The 26,719-nt window shown below is 37.8% G+C and overlaps 1 protein-coding gene across 1 annotated transcript in view; it reads right to left on the reverse strand.

Annotated features, from left to right (window-relative positions):
• Positions 1 to 26,719, reverse strand: part of SLC2A13 (solute carrier family 2 member 13) — a 381,960-nt gene that overhangs the window by 283,393 nt on the left and 71,848 nt on the right. The window contains exon 3 of the mRNA XM_007090808.3: positions 22,418 to 22,626. Coding sequence (XP_007090870.2) covers positions 22,418 to 22,626 — 209 coding nt within the window. The remainder of the gene's footprint in view (positions 1 to 22,417; positions 22,627 to 26,719) is intronic.

Consider the following 26,719-nt stretch of genomic DNA (forward strand, 5'->3'; position numbering starts at 1 on the left):
AATTTCTTTCCCTTTGCCTTTCATAACATTCTTCCAAACATAAACAGGCAAGGTAATGTGACATGACAGATAAGGTTGCTCCCGAACACAGGTAGTTGGTTAGTACTTTAGTTCAGTAATGTTCAAAGCAACAAATCACAAGCTTCCCAACAAGTGTTTGGAATCCAATTTTACTATCCCAGAATACAGAGTGCCACAGGAAGTCACTTTTCAGTAGTCAAAGTCAGTGCACCTCTGAGACTGGGGCTGAATGACAATGTTATTAGAAGCATTTTCTGGGAGACGTTTGACAGAAGATGTGGTTTCTAATCCTGTGCTTTCCAGTTTCTAAGTTCAAAGGTGTTGGTAAGAAAAATCCCCTCTAAAGAGATATCTATGATCCTTCAACATAAGGAGATACTAGCAAAATATGGAATGGTAGGTACAGTAAAAAAATTTTTTTTAATTTACACAATCAAAAGATATATACAAAGTATAGCTTCTAAGAAACTGTTTGCAAAGAGGGTATCCCAAATCATCAAGTGATTTTACTAAATAATGGGGAAACAAAAGTGGGTAAAATGAACTGTTCTACAAAGGCTAAGTGGGGGCTACACTTTACCACAGAGTGGAAAAGGGATGGATTAATCCTTTTGGAGTAGAGAATCCTGTTTACCACCCTCTCCCCCATGCTTAGAATGTCATAGGCAATCAAGAAATAACTTATTGAGTGAATGAAATCAGTTATCACCTCAAATAATATGAAGGACAAGAAGATGCTTTTTAAGAAATGCAGAATTGGCACATAGTGGATTAGAATCTGACTTCTCATTCCTTATATGAAACCTACTTTTAGAAACAAAGTGTTCAAGTTAATTACTTTTAGCACACCCTTTGTTGCTTCGTTTGTATGCTAACCATGATAACAACTAATACTTTCATAAGAGCTTATAATGTGCCAAGCACTTTCTCCTAGCTTTACACATTAAATCAATCTTCAAAATACTTCTTGGAGACACATATGATAAATATCTTCATGTTACAGGAGAGGAGACTGAAACACAAGGAGGTCAACTAAAATGCCTAAAGTTGCAGAGTTGTGATTAAAACCAAGGCAGTCCATTTCCAGAGTTCTTGTTCTTAACCTCCTTCCTGTGCCGTAAGTATAAAGAAAACTACAGGATAAAAGACTATATGATAAAAAGCATTGCCTTTCTATTCTTACAATGAGTATGTCATAATTTCACAAATCTAGGGGAGAATTAAACTCTTTTTTATGCTGCCAATGAAGTATAAGGTTGTCCTTTGCCCAATTTATAGCAAAACAAGACAAATGGTTTATTTTTTCAATATACAGGAAAGGTTAAGGAGCTTTTGTTTGTTTTATTATAGTCCATGATTTCTTTTGCTTCTTTTCACTTATCTTTTAAACAGTCTTCCCCAAACTATCCGTAAAGGAATTGTAGCAGAAATGTGGGCATCTTCTCCTCAGCCCTAATTCACAGACCATTTTGCACTGCATGCAGCATATTCTTTGAAAGTGGCCACTGTAAACAAAGAGTGAGGCAATTCCAGAACCCTCTGGTACTTCCCAATAAGTACATCAAATGAGACAGTTGGTCTCTCCTCCCTCTCAGCCTACCTGGTGTCTGGAGACTTGCTTACACATTCAGAGTATGTAACAAAAGAGAGTATTATATGGAAATATGATGTTTAGCGGAAATGTTTTCATGTTTTATGTTTAACCCTTATGAAATTAAGAAAAACAGTGAGGGTCTTCCTGAAATAGCTACAATGGTAGCTGTATTTCCCCAAATTTCTCTTAATAACTGCTACATAGGTCCTTAAAGCCACTATCGATTCCGACAGAAATTAAAGCAGGCAGCTTTCCAGACAAAAATACTGGAATTAGAGCCAATACCTAGGCCAGAAACCCTGTAAATATGTACAACAACTGCAAAGTATATGTCTTAAAAAATGGACCAGGAGGTTATTACAGATGAAGGTATTAATTCAGCAATTGCCAGGAGCCTTTATATCTTACAACTGCCTTCTGGGATACCATTATCTCCATCTTAGGGATAATAATGAGTTCAGATATGTTAAGTGACTTACCCACAGGCACACAGCATCACAGCCTGGCCTTGAGCCCACTCTAGTCTGTCTTTTTTTGCAAAGCTGATCCCACTATATTATATAAAAACTCTTTTTCCTAAACCTATAACAGTAAGCCACTCAGACATTTTATTCATATATACATATATATAATTATACAATGAAAACTTAAAAATGAAAATATCACTTAACTGTGGGCATGTTCAATGGGGCTTACTTCACTAATGTGCCAAAGAAAGGATAAGGAATTCACTTTTGATGAGCTCTTATTGTCTATAGCCCCACAGCACCAGATATTGTACACACTGTCCCATTCACACCTTATAATATGTGGGGCAAACTCCAACTTCAGTACCTGACTTTATGACTTAAGAGACTTAAGACTTAGGACAAAAATTAAGTAACTTGCTTATGGTTACACAGGCTTGTATTTAAACAAAAACATATAAGTTCAAGAGAAAATGCAGTCTATTGAGACACAAGCATACGCATCTAGAACATATCTATACTCAAACATCATATAACACAATTTCCTGTTTCCTTCTTCAGGTGTTTGATTTTATCTGTCTAGATTATAAAAGCTCCTAGAGACTGGAAACTTTTTTAAAAACTTCGTATATACTACATGGCATTTAGTACCTTAACATGCCAGTCGTAAACCCCTCATAAATATGTGTCAAATAATGGATTAACATGCACGTCTGACTAGAGATAAGCAAAAGTCACCAAAGAACTAATGTGTCTGGCATGCTAGTGAAGTGCGAAGAGCAAATTGCTAACTTCTGTGGACATCTCTAGCTCCCAGAAATTTGCCTAAAAACTGTTTATCCCTTTTGTAAAAGGGGAGGATTCTACAACCGAGTGAACTAACACACCAAAACACCAACTTGAGAGAAAATCCATCTAAGAATTCCATTAAAAGACTCCATTTAAATAATTTAAAAATCAAGTATTAGACTCATCCCAGTTTACAAAAGATGTTCCTGAATTATCACCTTCCTGTATAAAATTAGTATTACAAAACTATACTAGATCCAGCCATTTTTTTTCCTCAGAGATTATAATAATAAAAAATTTGATGCAAATGACTACTTTGGGAAGAAGGACTCTCTAAGATAACCGAATTAAATACTTGATAAAAACTCCAAAACTCTACTAAGTAAACATCTTATAGGGAAATGTCTATATTGCTGCTGGGCTAAATTAACAAGTAATGAAGCATCTGAAAGAATCTTTAAAAGGGATATTTCTCAGATTATTTATAAATTTACTTAATACTTGTAATTTATTCTTATCTGGGTACTTAAGAATATTAGAACAAAAAGTGTATTTGTCCCACACAAGAGGGGAAACATTTTCCAATACAACTCACAGATTATTAAAAAAAAAATAGTTAATTCTGGCATTAAATGGTTAAGCTCAACCTGTTCATTCATATTAGAATCTCATCTCTTTGATAAAATTTATTTTGAGTAAACCGAATAAAGTAAAAATATCTCATAGCCACAGATAAAAAAATAGTGATGCCTACAGTTCATGTAAAATCAAAGACAAATCAACATGATGACTATTTTATAAGTAGCGCACATATTAATATTTCTGAATCACTAGTGAAATGTTAGGCTTCTCACTACCAGGAACAAACCTTCATCTTACCCAATATCTTATAGGTCTGACACCAGAGAATGAAAAGGTCTTAAAAGCTGAGAAATCTATCTCCAGTAAAACAATAAGGTTAAAGAAAATTTTGCATCTGACTACTTTCTCTTAGACCCTAATGTGCTACCACCCCAGTGGACAAACATACTTTTTAAAAATTACTGACACCAACCATACCATGCATAAAATTCACCACCTGAAAGTCCACACTTCATTGGTTTTAGTATATTCACAAGGCTGTGCAAAATCACCACTAACTACAGAACATTTTCATTACCCCAAATAGAAATTCCATACCCATTAGTTATCACTCCTCATTCAAGCCCCAGCCAACCAAAGAACTACTGATTAGCCTATTCTGGACAATTAAATGGCATCATACAATCTGTGGCCTTTTAGTGCCTGGTTTCTTTTGACCTAAAATAATCTTTTCATGGTTCATACATGTTGTACCACATAGCAGTATTTCAGTCCTTTTTATAACTGAAAAATAGTCTGTTGTATCAAGCTATATTTAATTTATCCATTCATCACCTGATATATGTTTGGGTTATTTCCATTTTTTTTGTACTATGAATAATAATGCTATGAACACCTGTATACAAGCTTTTATGTGAGCATAGGTTTTTAATTACCTTGGATATATATTAGAGGTATCTCTGGTATGCCTATGGTAACTTGGTACTTCACTTTCTGAGGAGCTACCATATTGGTTTCCATAGCAAGTGAACCATTTTACATGGTCTCCGGCAGTTTATGAGGGTTCTGATCTCTCTCCACGTCCTCATCAACACTATCCATGTTTTTTGTCTGTTTTTTTTTTTTTAATTCTAGCCAACCTTGGTGGTGTAAAATGGTTATCTCACAGTAGTTCTGACTTGCATTTCCCTAATGATTAATATACTGACCATCTTTTCACGTGTTTACTGGCCATCTCTATGTTTTATTTGAAAACATGCCTATTTGTATATTTATTTATTTTAAAGTTTATTTATTTTGAGAGAGAGAGAAAGCAAAAGGAGTAGGAGCAGAGAGAGAGAGAGAGAGAGAGAGAGAGAGAGAGAGAGAGAGAGAATGAATCATAAGCAGGCTCCATGCTGTCAGTGCAGATCCCGGCACAGGGCTTGAACCCACGAACTGCGAGATCATGACCTGAGCTGAAACCAAGAGTTGGATGCCCAACCAACGGAAAGCTACCCAGGCACCCAGAAAAATATCTATGTAAATCCTCTGCCCACTTTTTTTGTCTTTTTATTTTCTAGCTGTAAGCATTCTGTATGCATTCTGGATATCAGATCCTTAAAAGATACTATGATTTGCAAGTATTTTCTCCCATCCTGTAAGTTGCCATTACATTTTTTGGATAGTGTCCTTTGACACATAACAATTTTAAATTTTGACAAACCCCAGTTTATCTTTTTCTTTTGCTGCCTGTGCAGCAAAGAAATCACTGTCAAATCCAATGTCTACAGGAAGATTTTCCTCTATGTTTGCTTCTAAAAGTTTATAGTTTTAGCTCTTAAAGGTCTTGAATTCTTTTTTTAAGCTAATGATTATATATGGTATAAAGTAAAGGTCAAACTCCATTCTTTGGTATGTAGAGTATCCAGTTGTCCCAGCACCATTTCTTAAAAAGGATATTCTTTCCCCCCTGAATGATCCTGACACCCTTGTTAAAAATCATCTGACCACAGATTTGTGGGTTTATTTCCAGATTCTCAATTCTATTCCACTGATATACAGGTCTAGCCTAATGCCAGTACCACAATGTTTTTAATTACTGTAGCTTTGGGACAACTGTTCACATCAGGAAGTGTTAAGTCCTCCAGCTTTGCTCTTTTTCAAGACTGTTTTAGCTACTCTGGGTCCTCTGTACTTCAACATGATATTTAGGGTCAGCTTGTCAATTTCTGAGAAAAGGACACGTATAATTTTCATGAGCTTCTGAAATTCTCAACTGCACTGAATTTGCAGGCCAGTTGAGAAGTACTGTCATCCTAATGATGGCATCTTAATGACTAGGTCTTCCAATTCATAAACACGGGGGTGGCTTTCTTTCCTTTCATTTAGGTATACTTTCATTTCTTTCAACAATGCTCTGTTGTTTTCAATGTACAAGTCTTGTACTTCTCTATAAGATCTGACACTTAAAAAGGGGTGAATACCTAACCTTTCATTTAAAATATGTCAATAAAACCAAACTTAATCTATAAACTAGCTTTTATTAAAAGTAAAACACAAATACTAAAAGTTACAAGATTTTTAGAGTGGGAAAAGTTCAGTTCAACAGTTCAGTAAATATGTACTGAGAAGTCAACACTAGGAAAGATGTATAGAACATTGTACCTGTCCCGGTAGCTTTACAGAGAATGTATGTACATGGGTGGGTATTGGTGTGTGTATGTGTACACACGTGTATGTGACAGATGACAGGACAAGAGGAATGGACATATATTAAAAAAAAAAAAATCCCAACACCAAGCCATCAACATGCAACACTTTCTTTTAATTTATAGTTGGAGAAACCGAAGCCCCAAATGGCTATGTCATATAAATAAGGTACCATGGCTAATTAGTGCATGAACTGGAACAACAATTTGCATGAAGATTTAAAAGAAAGAGAACACTTTATCCCGATGGGAAGGTTACCCTCTGGCTTGGCTCCCTACTTGCTGTTTATCACAGATTTCCATCATTTAGTAGATATCAATATAATATTTTCAAAGTGTAGAGCTAAGCTGCTAGGGAAATAATGAAAAGACAAATCACAATGCCTGTCTTCATGTGGCTTATAGACTTTGCCTTTGTTTTTTGTCAATGAGAGGCTAATTCTGACTTTGAAAATAGCACCTTTCTGCTCTTAGAGGAAGTCATGAGCACCCACATCTTCTCAATAATGAGGTCTCTGGCCAGTGTCCCTGGGCAGCTTATTATTTTCCTTGGCAGGCAGAGCTGCTCAGACCAATTTGCCCTTTGAATAAAACTAAAGGCAACCATAGTTCTGGGTTCCATACAATTTAGAATTCTATTTCTTATTCTTCCACTTGCACATATTTTTTTTTGCCTGATAGCACTTGTTTGGAGAAATATCCCTCCCCAATTCTCAATCTATATTGTTTGGAACAGGTATGACTAATCAGCCACAAAAGCCCTGGTCACATGGATTGGTTCAGGGGTGGGCACATAAATCATGGGCCAGTAAGAACCTTCTCTGAAATTTCTGTGGGAGATATCAGGAGAGGAGTTCTATACTGACATCAGTGTTCCTCAGGAGTAAACTTAAGACAAAACAAGACATCTAACGACACCTTTGTTAACATATAGGAAGAGCCAAGCTGTGAAGAAAGCCTACATATTCATACATACAGACCAGAAGGAAGCTTATGTAACTCATATAAGGCTACCCTGTCCCTCCTTTTTAACTTCAAGCTATTTTGAGTTGTGCTTCCAAAATATAATTCCAAATTGTCCTGGTTAATGTCACCTCCTAAAATTAAACGCGCCCCTCAAATAATTAGTGAGCTCCAGGTCTTTACCTAGGCTTTGGGTATATTAAGGTGAATAATGATTTAAATAATATAGACCATTTCCATGATCTGCTCCTCAACCACCTTTCAAAACTCATTTCCTTCTATTCTCCCCTCCTTCACTCTATGCCAGCAGCACTAGCTTCCTTGAACATACCAAGTACAGTCTCAACCCAGGGATCTTCTCCCGGCTGGTCCCCCTCCTAGACCATTTACTGGACACATGTGCATGACCCATTCCCTTACTTCCTCAGGTCTAGTCAGAGGGCACTTCATCAAAGAGGCTGCTCCTTACCTTCCTCACTCCCAGGCACCTAACCCCCTCTTCCCCCATCACTTTACCTTCCCCGTCACACTTACCACTCATTGGTATGTTATATATCCCTTCACTGTGTTCTCTCACCAAATGAAGGTCCGTGAAGGCAGAGTCTGTGCTATGGGAACTGTTGTAACCTCAGCAGTAAGAACAGAGTCTGGAATTTGGTAAGTGCCTAAATTTTGTTAAATGAATAAATTAATGAATGGAATAAAAGTTCTTCTGCCAATGGATATACAAGTTTGTCACTTAACAGAGACTGTATGGTCATTTCATCAATTTTCCAAACTTTAAAACAATAAGAAATAAACTAAGTTTAAAAGAGTCATATATTTTTTTTTTACAGAAGTCACTAAGAATTTTGATAGCATGTATCTTTTGGTAAATTATATTTTGTGATATTATTATTAAATCTATTTGTGAAAGCTGTACCTCCTTTTGGAAAATGATTAAATGTCCTAAACTCACTTATTTCAAGTTTTCAAGGGACACACCAGGTTTGGGATAATGAAATGTAGTGCACAAACCCTTCTTTCCTTCTTAAAAACCTTTGGATTTATTGACTACATACTCTTCATTGCTTAAAGGAATCACTGAAAGAAATAAAAATATATCACATGATAGCCTATCATCGCTGATTCAAGGGCTATGCTAAATGTAACATTAACAGCTAGCATTACTGAACACTTTATATAATAAAAATTTTAAGAATACTGATTCCCTTGTATCACTGCCCACTGTTGCCTGCACTTATCTCTGTGAGTCATTTTTGTTACCATCCAACCTAGACTAGTCCCTCCCATTCCTCCCCAGAACAATTTCAATTTTTATTGACAGCACTTGACAGTACCTTGTTTATTTATTTTGTTAGTGGCTGTTTCCTTGAGCTAGAAAGAAGCCCCACCAGAACAGGGATCTTGCCCATTTTGTTCAGTGCGAGAGGCTGTAGAGAATGGTGGTTAAGAGACCCTTACTTTGATCAAATCCTGGCTCTGACACTGATCAGCTGTGTGATCTTTGGCAGATTACTTAATTCCCCTCAGTCTATGTCTTCATTTATGAAATGGGGATCCTAATAGTATGGACTTCTGTTGCTGTGAAAATTATATTGGTGAGACACATTAATAGAATACTTGGCACATAAAGTGCCCAACAAACGTTTAGCCATCATCCTTGCAAAGTCCTGTATTCCAGCAACAGGCACAGAGCCTGACACATGGGTAACCAGTCAAACAATGCCTGTGGATGAATGAATGATCTTAGCCTTATAAACTCCAGTCTGAGTTATTAATTGCCTCTCCCCTATTATGGCTGATAGTCAATCAATAAAGTCTGATTAACTTTTATTTGAGAAAAATAAAACTTCTCTGACTTGAGTCAGAAAAAGGTTGAATATTTCTCTTTGGGAACTCATTTTAACATGGCAGGAACTATAAACAAATGAACTGATACTAACCATAGAAGAGAGCATCATTTTGATCAATTCCAACTATTAAAATGATGTGATATAGTACAGTTCAAGAAAAAGTGCCAAAGAAATGGAATAGCATGTGTTTCTATATAAACAAATACAGTATACGTGCATGAAACTGTAATAAAATCCATTTTGAAGACAAGTTTAAAGCATGGTAATAAAATATTAATATTTTTTCTAATGCAAAAATCTTAAAATACATCTAAACACAGGATAATGAACGATTAAGAAAATGCATCTGAATCAAAACAGGCTTGAGTTCTGACTTTTGCCATGTATCAGGCAGGAAGAACTCTGTTTTCTGGGCCTCATTTTTCTCCTCTCAAACCACTTCACAGAGTTGTGGAATTCAAAGATACAATAATACCATGGAAAGTGCTATGCACAAAGTAAATGTAAATGTAAATGGTAACCGGGGGTGGGGGGAGGGAAGGATGAGGCACAGTGTATTTTAGTAATTCTTTTTTTAAAATTTTTTTTCTTAACATTTATTTACTATTGAGAGACAGAGAGAGACAGAGCATGAGCAGAGAAGGGGCAGAGAGAGAAGGAGACACAGAATCTGAAGCAGGCTCCAGGCTCTGAGCGGTCAGCACAGAATCGGACGCGGGGCTCAAGCACACGAACCGTGAGATCATGACCTGAGCCGAAGTCAGACGCTCAACCGACTGAGCCACCCAGGTGCCCCAAGTAATTCTTGTGAAATGAACAGAGAACCTGATGGCTGTTGATTTCAAACAGTAAAATTAAAACATTTATTACAGAATAGTTTTAAGAAATAGGAGTTTCCACTTACTTCCTGAACTAGATATATCTAAATATACACCAGCTTATGAGAACACAAACAAAAACAACAAATTTCACATCTATGGTTTGGACTACTGTCCAGACAAGACTACCATTTGTTTTAGGAGTACCAAAGCCACTACAGCCAAGGCTGGTGAAATATGTTTGGATTTCATTAGATTCACCTTTCATAACAGAAGATTTTACCATATTTGAGGTGTGCACACCTGCAATACAGGCCTACTCTGAATTATACTCTAATTATAATTATAATCCATAATTATAAACAAAAACCTAATCCACTCATGCTTAAGTGGTATTTTCTAGACATCAGCAAGGGTCTGCTTTAAAATTCTGACATAATAAATCACATAATATTTTATAACTTTTTTTACGGTTTATTTATTTTGAGACAGAGAAAGTGAGAGCGTGCACAAGCGAGAGAGGGGCAGAGAGACTGAGAGAGGATCCCAAGCAGGCTCCGCTCAGCATGGAGACCTATCCAGGGCTCAATCACACGACTGCGAGATCACAACCAGAGCTGATATCGAAAGTCGGGACACTTGACCGACTGAGCCACCCTGACACCCTAATGTTTTATAACTCATATTTTAAATTTTATTGTCCTCATAAATGCTTTACCTCAAAACTTTAAATTGGGTCCAACAAGTATGAGACCAAGAGAAAATAATAATAACTCCTGATACACAAATAAATTCCAAATAGTCTTGGTAAAATCCACAAAGATTCTAAACATATCCATCTACCCTTGGAAAGTGGGTCATTCAAAAATAATCATTTTGAATTGAATAACATCTCCTCACCAACCACTTGGGGGTCCCAGGGGCTTTTGGGATAACCAAGTCCCACACAAGGAAGGGTTCTCATGCTGTAAACACTCCATTTCCTCCTCTAAATCTCAGGGATCAAAGGTCAGACCTCACCGTCCACTTCTCCCACAGGAACAGAAAGGCAGCTGGAGAAACATTTAGTAAGTACTTTGTTGATGTAAAGCAGGGACTGTATCTGGTGGTGGGGATGCAAAGATAAGGAACACTGAGTCATTAGTGGGACAGGAACGTGAAAATCAAAAGCTGAGTGCCACAGAGATGCATTACTGAAGTTCTGGGAGCAAGAGAAGGCAGGCACCAGCCCTGTGCGCTCAGAGATAAGGGAGTTCTGAGGAGGGTGGAAGGAGGGCTTGTTTGCCTGCTCTAGGAAATGCCAGGTGTGCTCCCTCTTCTTTGAGGAGCTCCTTGTTAATGAACCTACCACCTACTGCAACAGCCTGAATAAAATCGCCTCCCTCTTTGTCAATGCATTTTGTCTTCCATGGAGGGTATATCATCTTGCTTTGACTGTAATCCAAATAAAGGGAACAACAATTTCTGTTCATGTGTGAACGAACAATGGGGTCAAACCCTTGTGATAGGGCAGCCAGCCACAGCATCAGATGAGACCCAGCCCTCACCACTGAACCTTGCTTCTCCAGCCCCATTAGATCAAAGGTGACACTGTATGTCCTGATGGACCCATTAGGCTGTGGCTCAGCCTTTAAGAAAGCCACATACTCTGAGCAGTGGTCTCATAAAAGCTTATTGCTTCAATTATCCAGAGGCTTCTCTGCAACACTGCTTTTTAGGTTTTTCTGTAACACCACACCATGTGCACACTTATACACACGCCAGACACGTCTGCATGATTTACCATCTGCACAGAAATCAACAGGGACAACCTATTAGCGAACACTAGGTTGAAGAGTCTTCAATGCACATTTTTCAGAAAAAAAATGAACAGCATCCCAAATTAGTCCTAAGAGTAAAAACCGAAGCAACTGATAAAGTAGACACAATGACTAATTAAAGAAGGGATCAGCAAGCCAGCCCACAGGCCACATTTAGTCGACTTCCTATTTTTGTAAGTAATAAAACCTAGCGGGCACAAAAAAATGAGCTTTTGTTTTTATTGGCACAAAGCCACATTCATTCCTTTACATGCTGTCCATCCCCGTTTTCAAGCTACAATGGAGAGCTGAGGAGTTGCAACAGAGACCATGTGGCCACAAAGCCAAGTACGTGTACTTAATATCTGGCCCTTTACAGAAAAAGTGTGTCAACTCTTGGAATCAAGCACCGAAATTCCTTTTTACTAAAAAGAGAAATAGCCCCAAACCTATTATATTAAAAGCAAAATTAGAACATCCTTATTACTACCTTCTCATTGGTTCTTTCAGATGAAACATCATTTTACACTTTGTAGACTCTGTACTCTCATGCAACACAATAAAATACCAGCATCTCCTGAACTGACCAGGAAGAAACACTTAAACATTTCTACTTCAGTCTTTTTCAAAAAGGTCCTAAAAGTAAACTGAACACTGAACTGTGTTAAATTTGCTAATGATGAGTTATCAAAAGGACTTAACACAGAAAATCCCTAATACCTACCAGTTCTCAAATGTAATATATTCTTTGTGCGAGATGATTTTTACATTTTCTTTGCAGAGTTCAGTTTGGACTAAACAGCCAAGCTCAGGAACTGCTGACTCTGCCGTACCCCCTCAGCTTCCACCCATGTCCCCTCCCTGCCCTGAGAGTCAGGAGGCATGCAGTCAATTGGAGTGCCTCTTCTTTTCTTTCTTGGAATGATGATGGAGTTTTGGCTCTAGCAAAATGAACTGGAAATGTCAATTTAAACCAGATTCTAAAGGATAACAAGTTAAGGAACTTGTTTCTGAGGAGAGGGACTGATCCTGTCTGTATGTTGGGATGGTAACTCTGGAGGCCATAGGGAATATAGACAGAGAGGGAAGATACCAGAATGAAGGACAACATAGAAGACACTATTACGCAGGCAGAGGGGAGTGAACACCAGAGACCTAACCCAGGCAATGACAGCAAGAGTGGGAAAGAGGAAACAGATAGGAAATACACCCCCAAGGTGGAAGCAACTGAACTCAATTAGTCAACTGACTTTGAAAGTTTATTGTCTTGTTGTTTCTATTTTGTAGTTATATTTTATATTATTTCCTTTCAGAAATGGAGGACCTTCTTAAGGAAATCTAATAGGTTCTCAGCTCCCTGTGAACAAGGACCACAACCCTATGTCTTTTTCAGTGTCTACATCCGAACTGGAGGGCACGGAGGTGGCATGAGATGCAGAGTTGGCCAGGTGGAAGCAGGAGAGACATGAGAGGCAGCAGAGTGGGGCTCAGATCTTGCCTCTTTCATTTCTTTGCTGTTCAACCTTCCCAGCTCTCCTTTTCCCAGCGCAATATGGATCATACTGTATAATTTTTAGTGTTGTTTCAACAGAGACACAGAGACAGAGAGAAACATGTATGTGCACACATACGTTTACATAAACAGGCATTCAGTAAAGAGTAATTGTTACTAGGGGTACCTGGGTGGCTCAGTCGGTTAAGCATCTGACTTCAGCTCAGGTCATGACCTGGCGGTCAGTGAGTTCAAGCCCCCTGCTGGGCTCTGTGCTGACAGCTTGGAGCCTGGAGCCTGCTTCAGATTCTGTGTCTCCTTCTCTCTCTGCCCCTCCCCTGCTCGCACTCGGTCTCTCTCTCTCAAAAGTAAACGAACATTAAAAAAAAAGTAATTGCTACTAGCATTTTTACACTAGTATTATGCAAATATGAATGATGAATGTTAAGACAACCCTACAAAAGGCCTTTGCTTTCATAGAAAGTTGTTTTTAAAAGTATCTGCCCACCCACCCCTCAGGAAAAAGCAGTTATCGGATTTCATTCTCTAAAGAAATTTATTTTGAAGCTTTACTTTATTCTAAAAGATGTGCAGTGGGAGTCATTTTCAAGGAAATATCTTAAAAGAGTTCAGGGAGGGAAACCATACTGAAAATGTGAGACACTTACACAGCACTTTAATGTTGTTTTAGCTTCATAAACCTAGTAATTTTCTCCTCAATCTATCCTGCCAAATATATACTTCTCTTAACTGAAGGTTACTACGTTTCAAGCAATACAGATGCTGAGAAATTAACCGAAATGTACATCTTTGGTAGTGTTAGTAAGGTACTGATTACAAACATTGCTCAATGGGTAGATAAGAGGATTTCGAGTGCCTATGGTAGGGTAGAAAACGAAGGAGAAAAATAATGTTATCTGACCACCCTATCTCCCAAATATAAAGTGAATTTAAAATATTCGAAAAACAAAATAAGAGTAATTCCTTTGGTTTTTGAGAAACATTCTAGAAAATCTCTCCTGACATTTGTAAACAGGCAAGTTTCTTCAAATAGCACACGCCATGGCTATTAATATTCTGATTCCAGAGCTCCTCATTGGGACTGTCCCGTGATCACTGAAAAGTCCCAATGCTAGAGAGTGGCTCATACATATGCCCTCCACTTTGAGATAGAAAAACAGGGTTTTCTTCAGGATCTTCCTTTAACCTTCTCCAAAGACAAGGTAACCTTTAAAGGGCACAGCAATTTGTCTTATCTCAAGAAAAAAAAAAGTCTCCCGAGTATGGTTTTATTTACAAAGCAGACTACCACCTGTGCTGAATGGTGGGTTCACTGTTTAGGTGAAAATGAACTGCCCTGAAGCAGCAACTAAGGAACTACATTCTTTTTGAAATGTCTACCTAGTTGGGTATTTTCCTCCTGTTTCACTGTATTAAATACAAAGCATTACAAAACTGGATGAGGGACACCTGGATGGCTCAGTAGGTTAAGCATCCAACTCTTGGTTTTGGCTGTGGTCAGGATTTCATGGTTCGTGAGTTCGAGCTTCATGTCAGGCCCCCTGACAGGGTGGAGTCTGCTTGGGATTCTCTCTCTGTTCACCGCCACCCCCCCGCCCCCCATGTGCTCTCTCTCTATCTCAAAGTAAATAAATAAACTTAAAAAAAAATGTGTAACAGGATGAACTTCACAATGTGTTGGGGGTTAAAAGAAAACTCTGAGGCAGTCAAAACTCCTTCACAGCATGGATTTTTTTTTAATGAAATATGGATTTAAGTACATCTTAGTAAGAAAGCAGAAAGATGAGCCTTTAAGTATTACCTATCAAGTTATAAGACAATTTGGATTTCCAATATAAATCAAGGAAAATGGCTTGAAAGCCTACAGGTATAATATGAAAAACGTTTCCTTCTCCTATGAGTAGGCTCTGTGCTATTCTTTATCCCATGTAAAAGGTGAGTCAATGACATTTTAATGTAATACCTAAGAACTATTCCAATTCTACTTAAGATCTTAAACGTACTCTGGGGTTTAGAAAATCAAAGGCAACCTTTAGTAAAAGCTATGTTGAATTAAATAGTTTCTTTTAAATAAGTCATCATACTTAATAAGTTATACTAAAAATTGAATAGAATTGCATATTGTTTTAGTGGTCCAGCTTACAGCTTGTTAACACAAGGATATAGATTTACAGCAGTTTTTTACTTGACCTTTTGTTTTAATCTGTTTGCCATGAGAGACGTATGATAATAGCCTCACATTTGGACAATTTTAGCAGTTTTACAACAACCTTGAGAATATTTGATACAGAAACGTTTTCTTCACCTATATTCATAAAATTAGGGGTCATCTTGCTGAAAAACAATTTGTCAATACCCATTTCACGTTCATCCAGTAAATAACAAACCTACTTTACTGTGGGCTAGACAACACTGCGCTACCATAGGAAGAAAATATAAGCAAAAACTACCAGAAATACTGGGGGAAATGACTACTTTCCTCTAAGTACAACAGATGTCAATAGCAATGAGCATTCTACTGCAATGTCATGCTGGAATTAGATTTCTCAAGAATTTTTGGAAGGATTTCTACCAAAATATGATAAATATCTACCCTCTCTGACCTCTCTGCAGAACATGCTTTGCTGAAATAGCCACAGGCAATATCAATTCAGAAGAAAAGAAAATGACTTATGAGAAGATAAGATTTGATGACCCAATTGCAAAATCACTGTAGGGGGAAAAAAAAAAGAGTGCATGCAGCTGTCCCTTCCTGTATAGGATAGACGCGACCCCCTAAGAGCTGGACGTAAATCAAAACAGGTTTCAAACTGAGCTCACGAGAGGGTCTTGAATAAATTCCCCTCCCTACATGATTCTTCCTCTCCAGGCTGGAGATCCAACTACCTGACAGGCAAAACACAGAACGGTACTTGCCCAGTTACTGAGGTGATTAGTTGATAAAATGTAACAATGCAAATCTTGTGGGCGAGATTTTTTTTTTTTTTTTTTTTGCAAGATTACACACTGTGCAGGTAACCTGAACGCCCTATAACAGCAACCACTGGGCCTGAATCTAATTTGTCTGAAGCATTTGATAGTGCCTGTGGGTTGATACTTCTCACATATGCAGATTAAGATTTTAGTGAAAAAATAGCCAAGACCAACATTCTCACTGATATTCTTCTGTTCAATAAATCTATTTTGGAAGCATCTATGGATCTCAGTGATCAAAGTAATATTAACTGTAAAAAAATTTTACCTATAATTTTTAAAAGACAGGATGAACAAAAATACTATTTTCCTTTAAAAAAGAAAAGGCCAGGGGCGCCTGGGTGGCTCAGTCGGTTGAGCGTCCAACTTCGGCTCAGGTCATGATCTCATGGTCTGTGAGTTCGAGCCCTGCGTCGGGCTCTGTGCTGACAGCTCAGAGCCTGGAGCCTACTTCAGATTCTGTGTCTCCCTCTCTCTCTGACCCTCCCCCATTCATGCTCTCTATCTCAAAAATAAATAATAAAACACTTAAAAAAAAAAAAAGTAAAAAAAATAAAAAAGAAAAGGCCATATACATTTTCAAGTTCCATGCACTCGCCCCATGCTATAAACAAACACTTTGCAGGAGGCTGCTCTCCACTGCCTGAAGATGTGCACTCAGTGTCTCCCCTGCTTTGCTCCTTTTACTCCATCTGCTGTTGCACGAAGCTTCCCTAACGACTCCATACTCCCCAAACACTGCTTCCTTCCCCCTGCTTTTTTTTTTTTTTTTGTACTGGTTCTACATCAATATTTGCACATTTCTCTAGGGTCAGAAAGATTTCCTGGATTACACTTTCCTTCCAAGGATCCTGTCTTAACACCCCAGGGCAGAGCAGAGCAGGGAGTGGCAGCAAGGTGCAGAATGTGTGAGACTTTTTTCCCTAAGCCCTGCCTATGGGGCTGCTTCTGCTTGGGCATGTTGACAGCAGCCTCTGCTTTCCTTTCACCTCATCCCAGGAATCTACTTCTTGTCCTCTGGTGCAGGATAAGAAATTGAAGACATCAAGAGAAAACAATTTTTGTAACTATGTGTGGTGATGCCTGTTAACGAGATTTACTGTGGTGATCATTCTGTAGTATATACACATACTGCACCATTATGTCATACACCTGGAACTTGTATATCAACTAGGATTATAGGAGTTATATGTCAACTATGTATCAACTAAGAAAAAACTGAATACGTCATTAGAGAGTGCTGTCCAACAAGGTGTTATAAACCAAATGAATATACAACGTTCATTTTTAGATTCTTTCCTAAGATTGCCTTCAGAAGTGTCCTGTCTCTCTTGGTGACTAATTTTACTTCTTTTGTTATGAGACAATTACTGTTATAAACTAAAGCTCCTGACAAAGATTCTCTACTCTTCAATATGCTCAGTAAATGATAAGATGAACACTTGCTTCTAGTAATATAGGCCACTCCAACTTCCTACCCCGCCTAATGCATTTGCCCAAGAGAGGAGCTCCCTCCTTAAAGCATTAAGGTCATGTTTGTCAAACTGCGGGACACCTGTCCCAGGGAATGTACACGACAGAGTGATGGAACACATAAAGTCAATGGATAAACACTTTAGATATACTGAGAAAACACTTTTAAAGTTAAGTAAACAATTATGTTATGAAGCAGAGCACAAACTTTTGTTAATTACTAGGATAAAGCATAAAAATTCAAGTAAATGTTGGGCTTAGTGCAGTAGCCTTTTGCTATGGAACCCAGGCCTCAAGAGGCCAGCCTCTCTCCACTCACCTTTGAAGGGAAGTGGCAAAGTTCGAGAATCATTGCCTTAAGTGACTACCTAGGCCTCTCTCCAGTTTCTACCTCTGTTGTACATAAAAGATAGGAGGCTATTACATATCTATGCAGCATATAATAAACTAAGGCAATAATCTGTAAGACATAAGCAACAAAATGACAGAAATGATACGTACATTTACTTTTAATTCTAAAAGCAGTAACTGTGTTCCCACTAGTTCAAAGCTTAGGCATAAATAAACCTAAGCATAAATAAAGATGAATAGTGAGTTCTTACTGCAATGTTTTAAAAATCAGGCACATGTACACTTTATAACTTCCAAGAAAATTAACCTGGTCCACTTAATGATACACATAATTTTGCACTTGCTGTTCCCTCTGCCTGGAACACTCTTCCCTTCAGTTCTCTACACTACTGATTCCTTCTCAGGCTTCACACTCACCTCTTCAGAGAAGCCTTTCCTAACCATCCCCCTTCAGTCCCTCTATAAATGTTATTATCTTGTTTGTTTCCTTCAAAGTCATTACCACAATTTGTAGTTATCCTAACTATTTACTCTTTATCATTTGTGTGCTTCTTTCCAGCAGAATGGACTAGAACCTTGTCTGTCTTACTTATTGTCACATCCCCAATTCTACTGAGTGTCACTCAACAAATATTTTTCAGTGAAAGGCTGCTGCATGGTATTTAAAAATAAAGAAACAGGCATATCTCAAAGATTTTTAAAACTCTAAAAAAAAAAAAAAAAGATTGTGGAGCTATTATAATCTGGCTCTCTTTTCTTACAAACCAAGAAACAAAGTGAGGTTTGGCAACTCCCCAAAAATCTTTTCAGGATTACCAGGTAAAGGTGAAGCCAGGACAAGTCTTTCTCCTCCCTGTCTCCCACACAAGGGAGCTTTCCAACCAAGCTGTTACTTCCAGGCTTACTTTATGAGTCCTGCAGGATGTATAAACAGTGTTGAATACACATGGAAAACAATCATTTGCTTCTTTTTCCATCAAATGCCCTTTTTTCTTTTGCCCACTACAGTGGAGAAACCACATGCTACGGAGGTTGACCTTTGTGCCTTGTGTAGAAGAGATGGAATACCATGACAATCCAATCCTGTTCTAAAACATGGACTGTGAGCCATGCCTCTGCTGCTGACACAGCCAGAGGAGCCACTATATTCACTACAGAAGGTCACAAAGTGCATCTGAAACCAGAAGTAAATCCCATATGTACGGATACCTCACACATCCAGAAAATAAATTAACTAATACATACTTCAGTAGCTAGGCCTATTGTCCTCGATGAAGTCAAATTTAAGCTCCAGTGACCAAGAAAAAAAAAAATCCTATGAAAAGAGAAGAGTCACAGAAGCAAGTACCATAACAGTAGGAAGTCACTGGAAACTCCCAGAAAAGGACATGAAGACTGATTGATCTGCAATCAGTAAGCTCATTTAGTAAGCTCACAGACAGGTAGCAGGTAACACCACATCTGACAAGAAAACCCTTCTCCTTAGGAAAACACAGGGATCACATACCACTTCTTCCTAACCTCCCGAAATATCAGAATATTTTGCCGTGGCTAGGCTAAAGCTCCTCCCTCCATGCAGCTGTACTCCACTGCCTGGAGTTCCCAAGCTAGAAGTCGGGGTTCAAAACTTACCTTGTCAGGATCCACACACAGATGAACCCAAGCCACTCTCTAACCCTGCAACACAATGGCTGACTTGTCTTCTCTGGACCAGGGCGTTTTTATTATTTTGAAGTTAGCTGTTTCTTATGTGTATTTGTCCACCTAGCCTATCATTTGCGAATGAAAGGTAACGGAGAGCCAGGACCCTGTCGGTTTAACACAAGACCTACCACTGATGTCTATTTTCCAACTGCACTGACAGAGTCTTGCTCCTGGACATGACAACTGCTGAAATAAAACCCACACTTGTGCAGAACAGGTTTTTCTCTGGCCAAATTTCTCAATTGTAAAAATTAGGCCCCAAAATTACTGGTGCTATTTAAGACTAGCAAATCTCCCTTATGAATTCATGCCATAAAACTCTTAATTCTGTACTTTAAAAAAGAACACGAGATTAATTTTAAAACTAATGATGATAGTACTCAAATAGTATAAATCTAGAAATGGATAAATTATCAATCCTATTAGTTACAAAGTTTAAAATATCTACCCAAGCATGGGATAAATATTATTAGGATTCAGTAGGTAACAGTATTTAAGAAAAAAAAAAAAAAAAAAAACAAGCCAAGTGTGTATATAAAGCAATATTGAGAAACAGGTAAATGGCTTAATATTTTATCTTTACCCAAGAAAAAGTGCCTTAGTTAGCTCCCAAAGACTTCTCATAAAAACTAAAGCACATGCAGATAACTGCAATATCTTCATCTCAAGTTTCTTAAAACAAACAAAAACTTTGGTTATACATATCAAAATTTTTTAATGTTTATCTTTGAGTGAATGAGAGAGAGAGAGAGAACATGAGCAGGGGAGGGGCAGAGAGAGAGAGAGAGGGAGAGAGAGAGAGAGAGAGAGAGGGAGACACAGAATCCAAACAGGCTCTGGACTTGGAGCTGTCAGCACAGAGCCTCATGCAGGGCTCGAACCCAGGAACAGTGAGATCATGACCTGAAGTCAGATGCTCAACCAATTGAGCCACCCAGGCGCCCCGGTTATGTATTTCAAATAGTCATGAAACTCAAACAGTGTGCACCATCAACAGTTGCACGGCTATACCAGTTGGACAAATTTTTAAGTAGTTAAAATCCAGCTACATCGTCAATGCTTCGTAGTAAAATCAGTGGTATCCCGACCCCTAAATGGGAAGGCTTTTTCAATTACATTGTTGACTTGTCCTTTACACGATAAAAACTAAAGTTCTAGATAGTATTTAATAGAACTTAATGCTCTGAAAGGTTATTTCTCCACACATTAGTACATGGGCTTCAAGCATACTGATTACTATAAAACCAAGCTCATATTTCATTTAAGCCACGGCTGAGGGAAATTCGGAGAGGAGCATAAATGAAGGTATTTGTAATTTAAATGGACATTTGAAATAGCATTTTAAAAATCAATGCAATGTTCAACTCAGTAACGGTGAATTGTTTTGTTAAAGCCAAGTTCTCTTTGATACTTGCACTAACATCTGACTCTGGAGATGCTAGCAGTGCCCGGCACATGGTATATGCCCAGAAACTCGTTTGTTAAAAATGACCTTCACTCAGAATCAGCTCACAGGTCACTGGGGCTTGGACCTGAGCAGACAACAGCATCACACAACTGCATTACATACATATAAAAGTGAGAAAACCGAGTGTGGCTAACACAGTGATGAGCTGTGTTTATTCTATTGTTTCAGGAAAGCACAGCTTTCAGTTTTACCAAAAATAATAGTAGGAGAAGGAGAGAGGACAGACCTTCCAAGACCTGTGTGACATATATCAATATAGCAATGTGGACGTCTGCATTTTCTCAAGTATGAAAAATAATCTGACACCAGTCAGCATCTCTGCTCGGATTACCAATTAATGTAGGGGCAAAAGGAAGGTCAAGAGAAAATGAGACAATTTTGGGAAATGTGAATCTATCAGGGTAATGATTACTGTTGAGAAACTGATTATAAAGTGTCTACCTTTCCCCATCATGTACATTCTGCAAATCACTTCCCCAAATAAGACTGTCAAGATTAGAGATCCTGCCTGAGAATTTTGCAAAAACTCTACATGATTTCTTCTCTGGAAAGAAATTCATCAACATAAATTGACTAAAAACTTTTTTTTTTTTTTTTTGCTTTTCCAACATGGTGAAATTTTGATTACATAGCTAATTAAACATTTTAATGAAAACAGGGAAGCACAAAATGATTCCATAACTAGGGTCTGAAGGTATTCTTATTCTCTATGAAAACTAAACTGGAGCCTGGGTGCTTCAGTCAATTAAGTGTCCAACTCTTGGTTTCGGCTCAGATGATGATCCCAGGTTGTGGGACTTAGACCCGCGTCAGGCTCTGCGCTGACAGCATGGGGCCTGCTAGGGATATTTTCTCTCTCTCTCTCTCTCTCTCTCTCTCTCTCTCTCAAAATAAATAAACATAAAAAAAAAAAAACCGATATGGAAATTAATGTAACACACGTAAACAAGGTATTTTTACTAAAGTGATTTTGACAATAGTTCACACTATGACCTTTTAGTTACTATGAAAAGGTCAATATGCATATATATATAAAATATACATATAGCTCAAAAATTACCGCCTGCACACACAATGATGACAACCATGTCAAGCATATCCAATTTTGAAAGAATAAAAGAGACTACACAAAAATAAAAATAGTAATTATGTGAGAACAGTGGTAGTATGGGAACATTTTTCTTTCTTTTATAACACTATTATATTACTTTTAAAATTAAAATATATTTATTTTGATTTGTTTATACACATAAAACCACTATATCATTTAGAGGTATTAAATAATAGCAAAAGAATAGTTTCTAGATAACACCACTATGCAATTTTAAGATTTGTGTAAGTATAAAATCTACATACCTGAGCCAACCTCTTTTTCTTCTTCTTCAATGTTGTTTTTGATGCTATCATATTCCTCATCAATGGTCTGGTTACCACGCATCTGAGATAAGATTCTACGGGCCTTCTGAGTCTGTCCTTTCTGAATCAGCCATCGAGGGCTTTCAGGTAAAAAGAGAAAGCCAAAAAACTGTATAGCTGCTGGAATTGCTGCAAGCCCCAGCATGTACCTGTAATAAGAAATCCACATATTACTGTAAAATTTGGACTTATACTAGCAAGGAGTATGAAAAAAAGGTTTGTGTTCACCACATTGGAAACAGGATCTAATATTAAATTAGAAAGATCTTTTGTGTTTGTGTGTGTGTGTGTGTGATCAGAAAAAAAAAAGGATATTTTTATGCTGTAGTGAGAAGCTGAAAAATGATAAAAATCTGATTCTTCTCTCTCACAAAAATTACAATTAAAAAATGGGCAAAAGTCACAATAATTATATATATGCACTGTGAACCAAACACATCATGCAAAGCACCATGATCACAATCCCCTTCTAACACTAATATATATGATTCTGCATTTTACAATAGAAAAAGGAACTAAAACAGAATCCTGATAATCTATTTAAAAAGATACACGTTTCATTTTAAAAAATGCCCGAATTTACTTATTTTTGCTCTTTGAATGATTAGTAATGATTTCATTTTGCCATCAAGCTTCATGTTCACCTTCATTAATTAAGGAGAAGCCTATAGCAGAAAAAAAGTCAGAAGCAAATAATTATTATTAAGATGATACAAATATAGTAAATAAGCAGATCAGTTTAAATCCATCAGGGAAATAACAAAAATAGCAATATGAGTACATCAATATCAAAGATATCTCCAAAATTATTCTGACCACTAGACTGATCTCCTATTATCTCTTTGATGTTAGACCTCAATCTTTTTGAATGGAGGGGTTAGATTAGATAAACTTCAAGGTCTTCAAATGGAAACTTCTATGAATCTACGACAGGTGTTATGTTTTCTGTTGATCCAAATTCCCTGGGTATATTTCATGGCAGATTCATGATGGTAGAAGTCAGAGGGCCAATTGTGATTACATAACAACCACACCCACTGATAGTCATAAATCAATTAGAAGTCATTTGACTCAATACAGTTTTCAAAGCTATTCCAACTTTTAAGCTGTGTTAAATCCAAAGTGGAGTAAAGCAAGCTTTGATGCCTCTAGTAGTATATCTTTGTGAAATAAGTCCATTACTTTTCAAACAAATTCATTTTAATTCCACAAACAGCAGAGAAAAAAATATAATTGTCACATGGGTGTTAAGAATACCTCTCCAAGATATTTGCAAATGACATACCTGATAAAGGATTGGTATCCAAAGTTTATAAAGAACTTATCAAACTCAACACCCCCAACACAACCCAGTTAAGAAATGGGCAGAAAACATGACAAAACATTCTTCCAAAGAAGACATACATTCAGATGGCTAACAGACACATCAAAGATGCTGAACATCACTCATCATCATGGAAATACAAATCAAAACTACAATGAGATACCACCTCATACCTGTCAGAAAGGCTAAAATTAAAAACACAGGAAACAACAGTTGTTGGCAAGGATGCAGAGAAAGGGGAACCCTCTTACACTGTTGGTGGAAATGCAATCTGGGGCAGCTACTCTGGAATAGTACAGTGGCTCCTCAAAAAGTTAAAAATAGAACTACCCTACAACGTAGCAATCACACTACTAGGTATTTACCCAAAGGATACAAAAATATTGATTCAAAGGGACACATGCACCCCAGTATCTATAGCACCATTATCAACAACAGCCAAATTACAGCAAGAGTCCAAATGTCCATCAACTGATAGATAAAAATATATACATATACAAAGGAATATTACTCAGTCATTAAAAGGAATGAAATCTTGCCATTTGAATGATATGGGTGGAGCTAGAGTGTATTATGCTAAGTGAAATAATTCATGGAAAGACAAATACCATATGATTTCAAATATGTGAAATTTAAGAAACAAAACAGATGAACATAGTGGGAAAAAGAGAGAAGCAAACCATGAAACAGACTTAACAAAGAGAACAAACTGAGGTTTGCTGGAGAGCTGTTGTTTATGATGGAAAGAGCATAGGAACAGACCTGGGTTGCATTCAGTTCTGGACATACTAACCACAAAACCCTGGTCAAATTATTTAGTATTTTAATGCACAGGTAACAGTGTCTATTTCATAGGACATCTGGGATAATTAAGTGAAATTATACAGATGGTACCTAGAATGGTGAAGAATCTCAGCAAAAAAAAATTATTGATCTATATAAATTGATCTATATAGATAGATCAATAGATCTATAGATAGATCGATATATAAATAGATATAGAGATAGATATATAAAGAAATTTACCTCCCTGACTCCCTCACCTCTCAATCAATTCAATGTAACTTGTCTTTCCTGGCTGTATCATCCACACAAATATCCAGTAGGTAGAACTAACCAATTTCTTTCCCGAGGAAAACTGTTGCTCTGTTGATGCGCACACTGGAGAATAGGAAAAATAAGGGATTGCTTTGCTGTGTTACTGATAAAAATTTTATGAGATTAAAAGAGCAGGAACTCTCTAGGCTCAGTTAAGGCAGTATGTATTCAGAACTCACCATGAGTCCTCTAAATCCAAGGGAATAGGGAACCAGATAAATGATAGAGAATGTACCAATAAGACAGTCTACTGATAAACCAGGGCAGTCAATCCCCAAACAAGTAGTTACCTATTGATATGGAAGATTTCATCATCGTGAGTTAAATCAAGGGTTCTAAACCCTAGTTTCACAATAGAATGGAGGTGGGAGGTACTTTTTTTTTTTTTTTTTTTGGTGGGAGGTACTTTTAAAACATTACAGTGTCCAGGCCCTACCGACCCAGGATTTTGATTAACTGGCCTGGGCTCCAAGCCCAGGAAATTCTGCTTTATTAAAAGCTCCCTAGGTGGTACTAATGTGCAGTCAGGACTGAGAACCACAGCTCTGTTTTTAAAAACTCAAGGGGTGAAAGTAAACAATGAGCACCCAAGGTCCACACTTTAAGGCAAAAGCTATTTATCTTCTGAAGGCACACCAAGCTGACGGGAAGGGAAAGTAGGTGGACTCGAGCAAAACTGCCATGTTTTCAGGAATTCTAAAATTCTTTAGAATCTTCTGCTCACTCACTGAGCTGTTTTCTCAATTGAAGTTAACAAATGAGATAGTTTCTGGCCCAACTAGCCACACCAGCACCTGCCTACTGGAAAACTAAGGATGGACCCTCAAATGGTAAGCAATGCTTTCAAATGGTGTGGCTGGGCCAGCTATCACCAAAGAAGACAAGCCCAGCTATTTCACCTCACCTATTAAGCCTTCTTCCCAGTGCCAAGAACTGAAGCTCTGTGAACCAAAGATTCTGCATTCCCTGGTGACAGTCCTTCCCATGGTGGCTGAGCAGACTCAGGTACCTGACACAAAACCAGAGGTCCTGCGTTGTACTGTGCATTCACCACCATTCTTGTCTTAAAGGAATCATGTTGCTCCCACCTACAAAAGTGAAGGCAAGTATGCTCTAATAGATGGCCATTTAAGACACAGAGCTGTGTAGTTCATAATTGCCCCACTTCTCTCATGATAACAACATGGTTATCTGATCATCTGGTCTACTGATAACATGATGAACACATTACTTATTCTCAGTAGTTCCACAAGGTAATGATTATGTTCCAAATACATGAAAAAAATCTATTTGAATGTAGCTTATTCATGTCACCACTTAACAGCAGCCAATAGTAATAGCTAATACATAGCACTAGTTAGTATGTGCCAAGCACTATTCAAAGGGCTTAAGAAACCTTAATTCATTTGCCTTCACAACAACCCTATTAGGTGGGTATCATGATTATCTCCTATTTATTTATTTATTTATTTATTGCCATTTATTTATTTTTGAGAGAGAGGGAGACAGTGTGAGCGGGGCAGGGGAGAGACAGAGAGGGAGACACAGAATCCAAAGCAGGCTCCAGGCTCTGAGCAAGCAGTCAGCACAGCGCCCCACACGGGGGCTTGAACCCACAAACCACGAGATCATGCCCTGAGCTGAAGTCGGATGCTTAACCAACGGAGCCACCCAGGCACCCCCGTTATCCCCATTTTAAAGACAAAGAAACCAGGTACAAATTAGATACAGAACTAGTATGCAGTGGAACTAGGATTAAAATCTAGGCAATTTGGCTCCTATAATAAATATGTTTATTGTAAGTCAAGCTATATAATAAA

The sequence above is a fragment of the Panthera tigris genome, chromosome B4, assembly GCF_018350195.1.
Source record: "Panthera tigris isolate Pti1 chromosome B4, P.tigris_Pti1_mat1.1, whole genome shotgun sequence".
Lineage (NCBI taxonomy): Eukaryota > Metazoa > Chordata > Mammalia > Carnivora > Felidae > Panthera > Panthera tigris.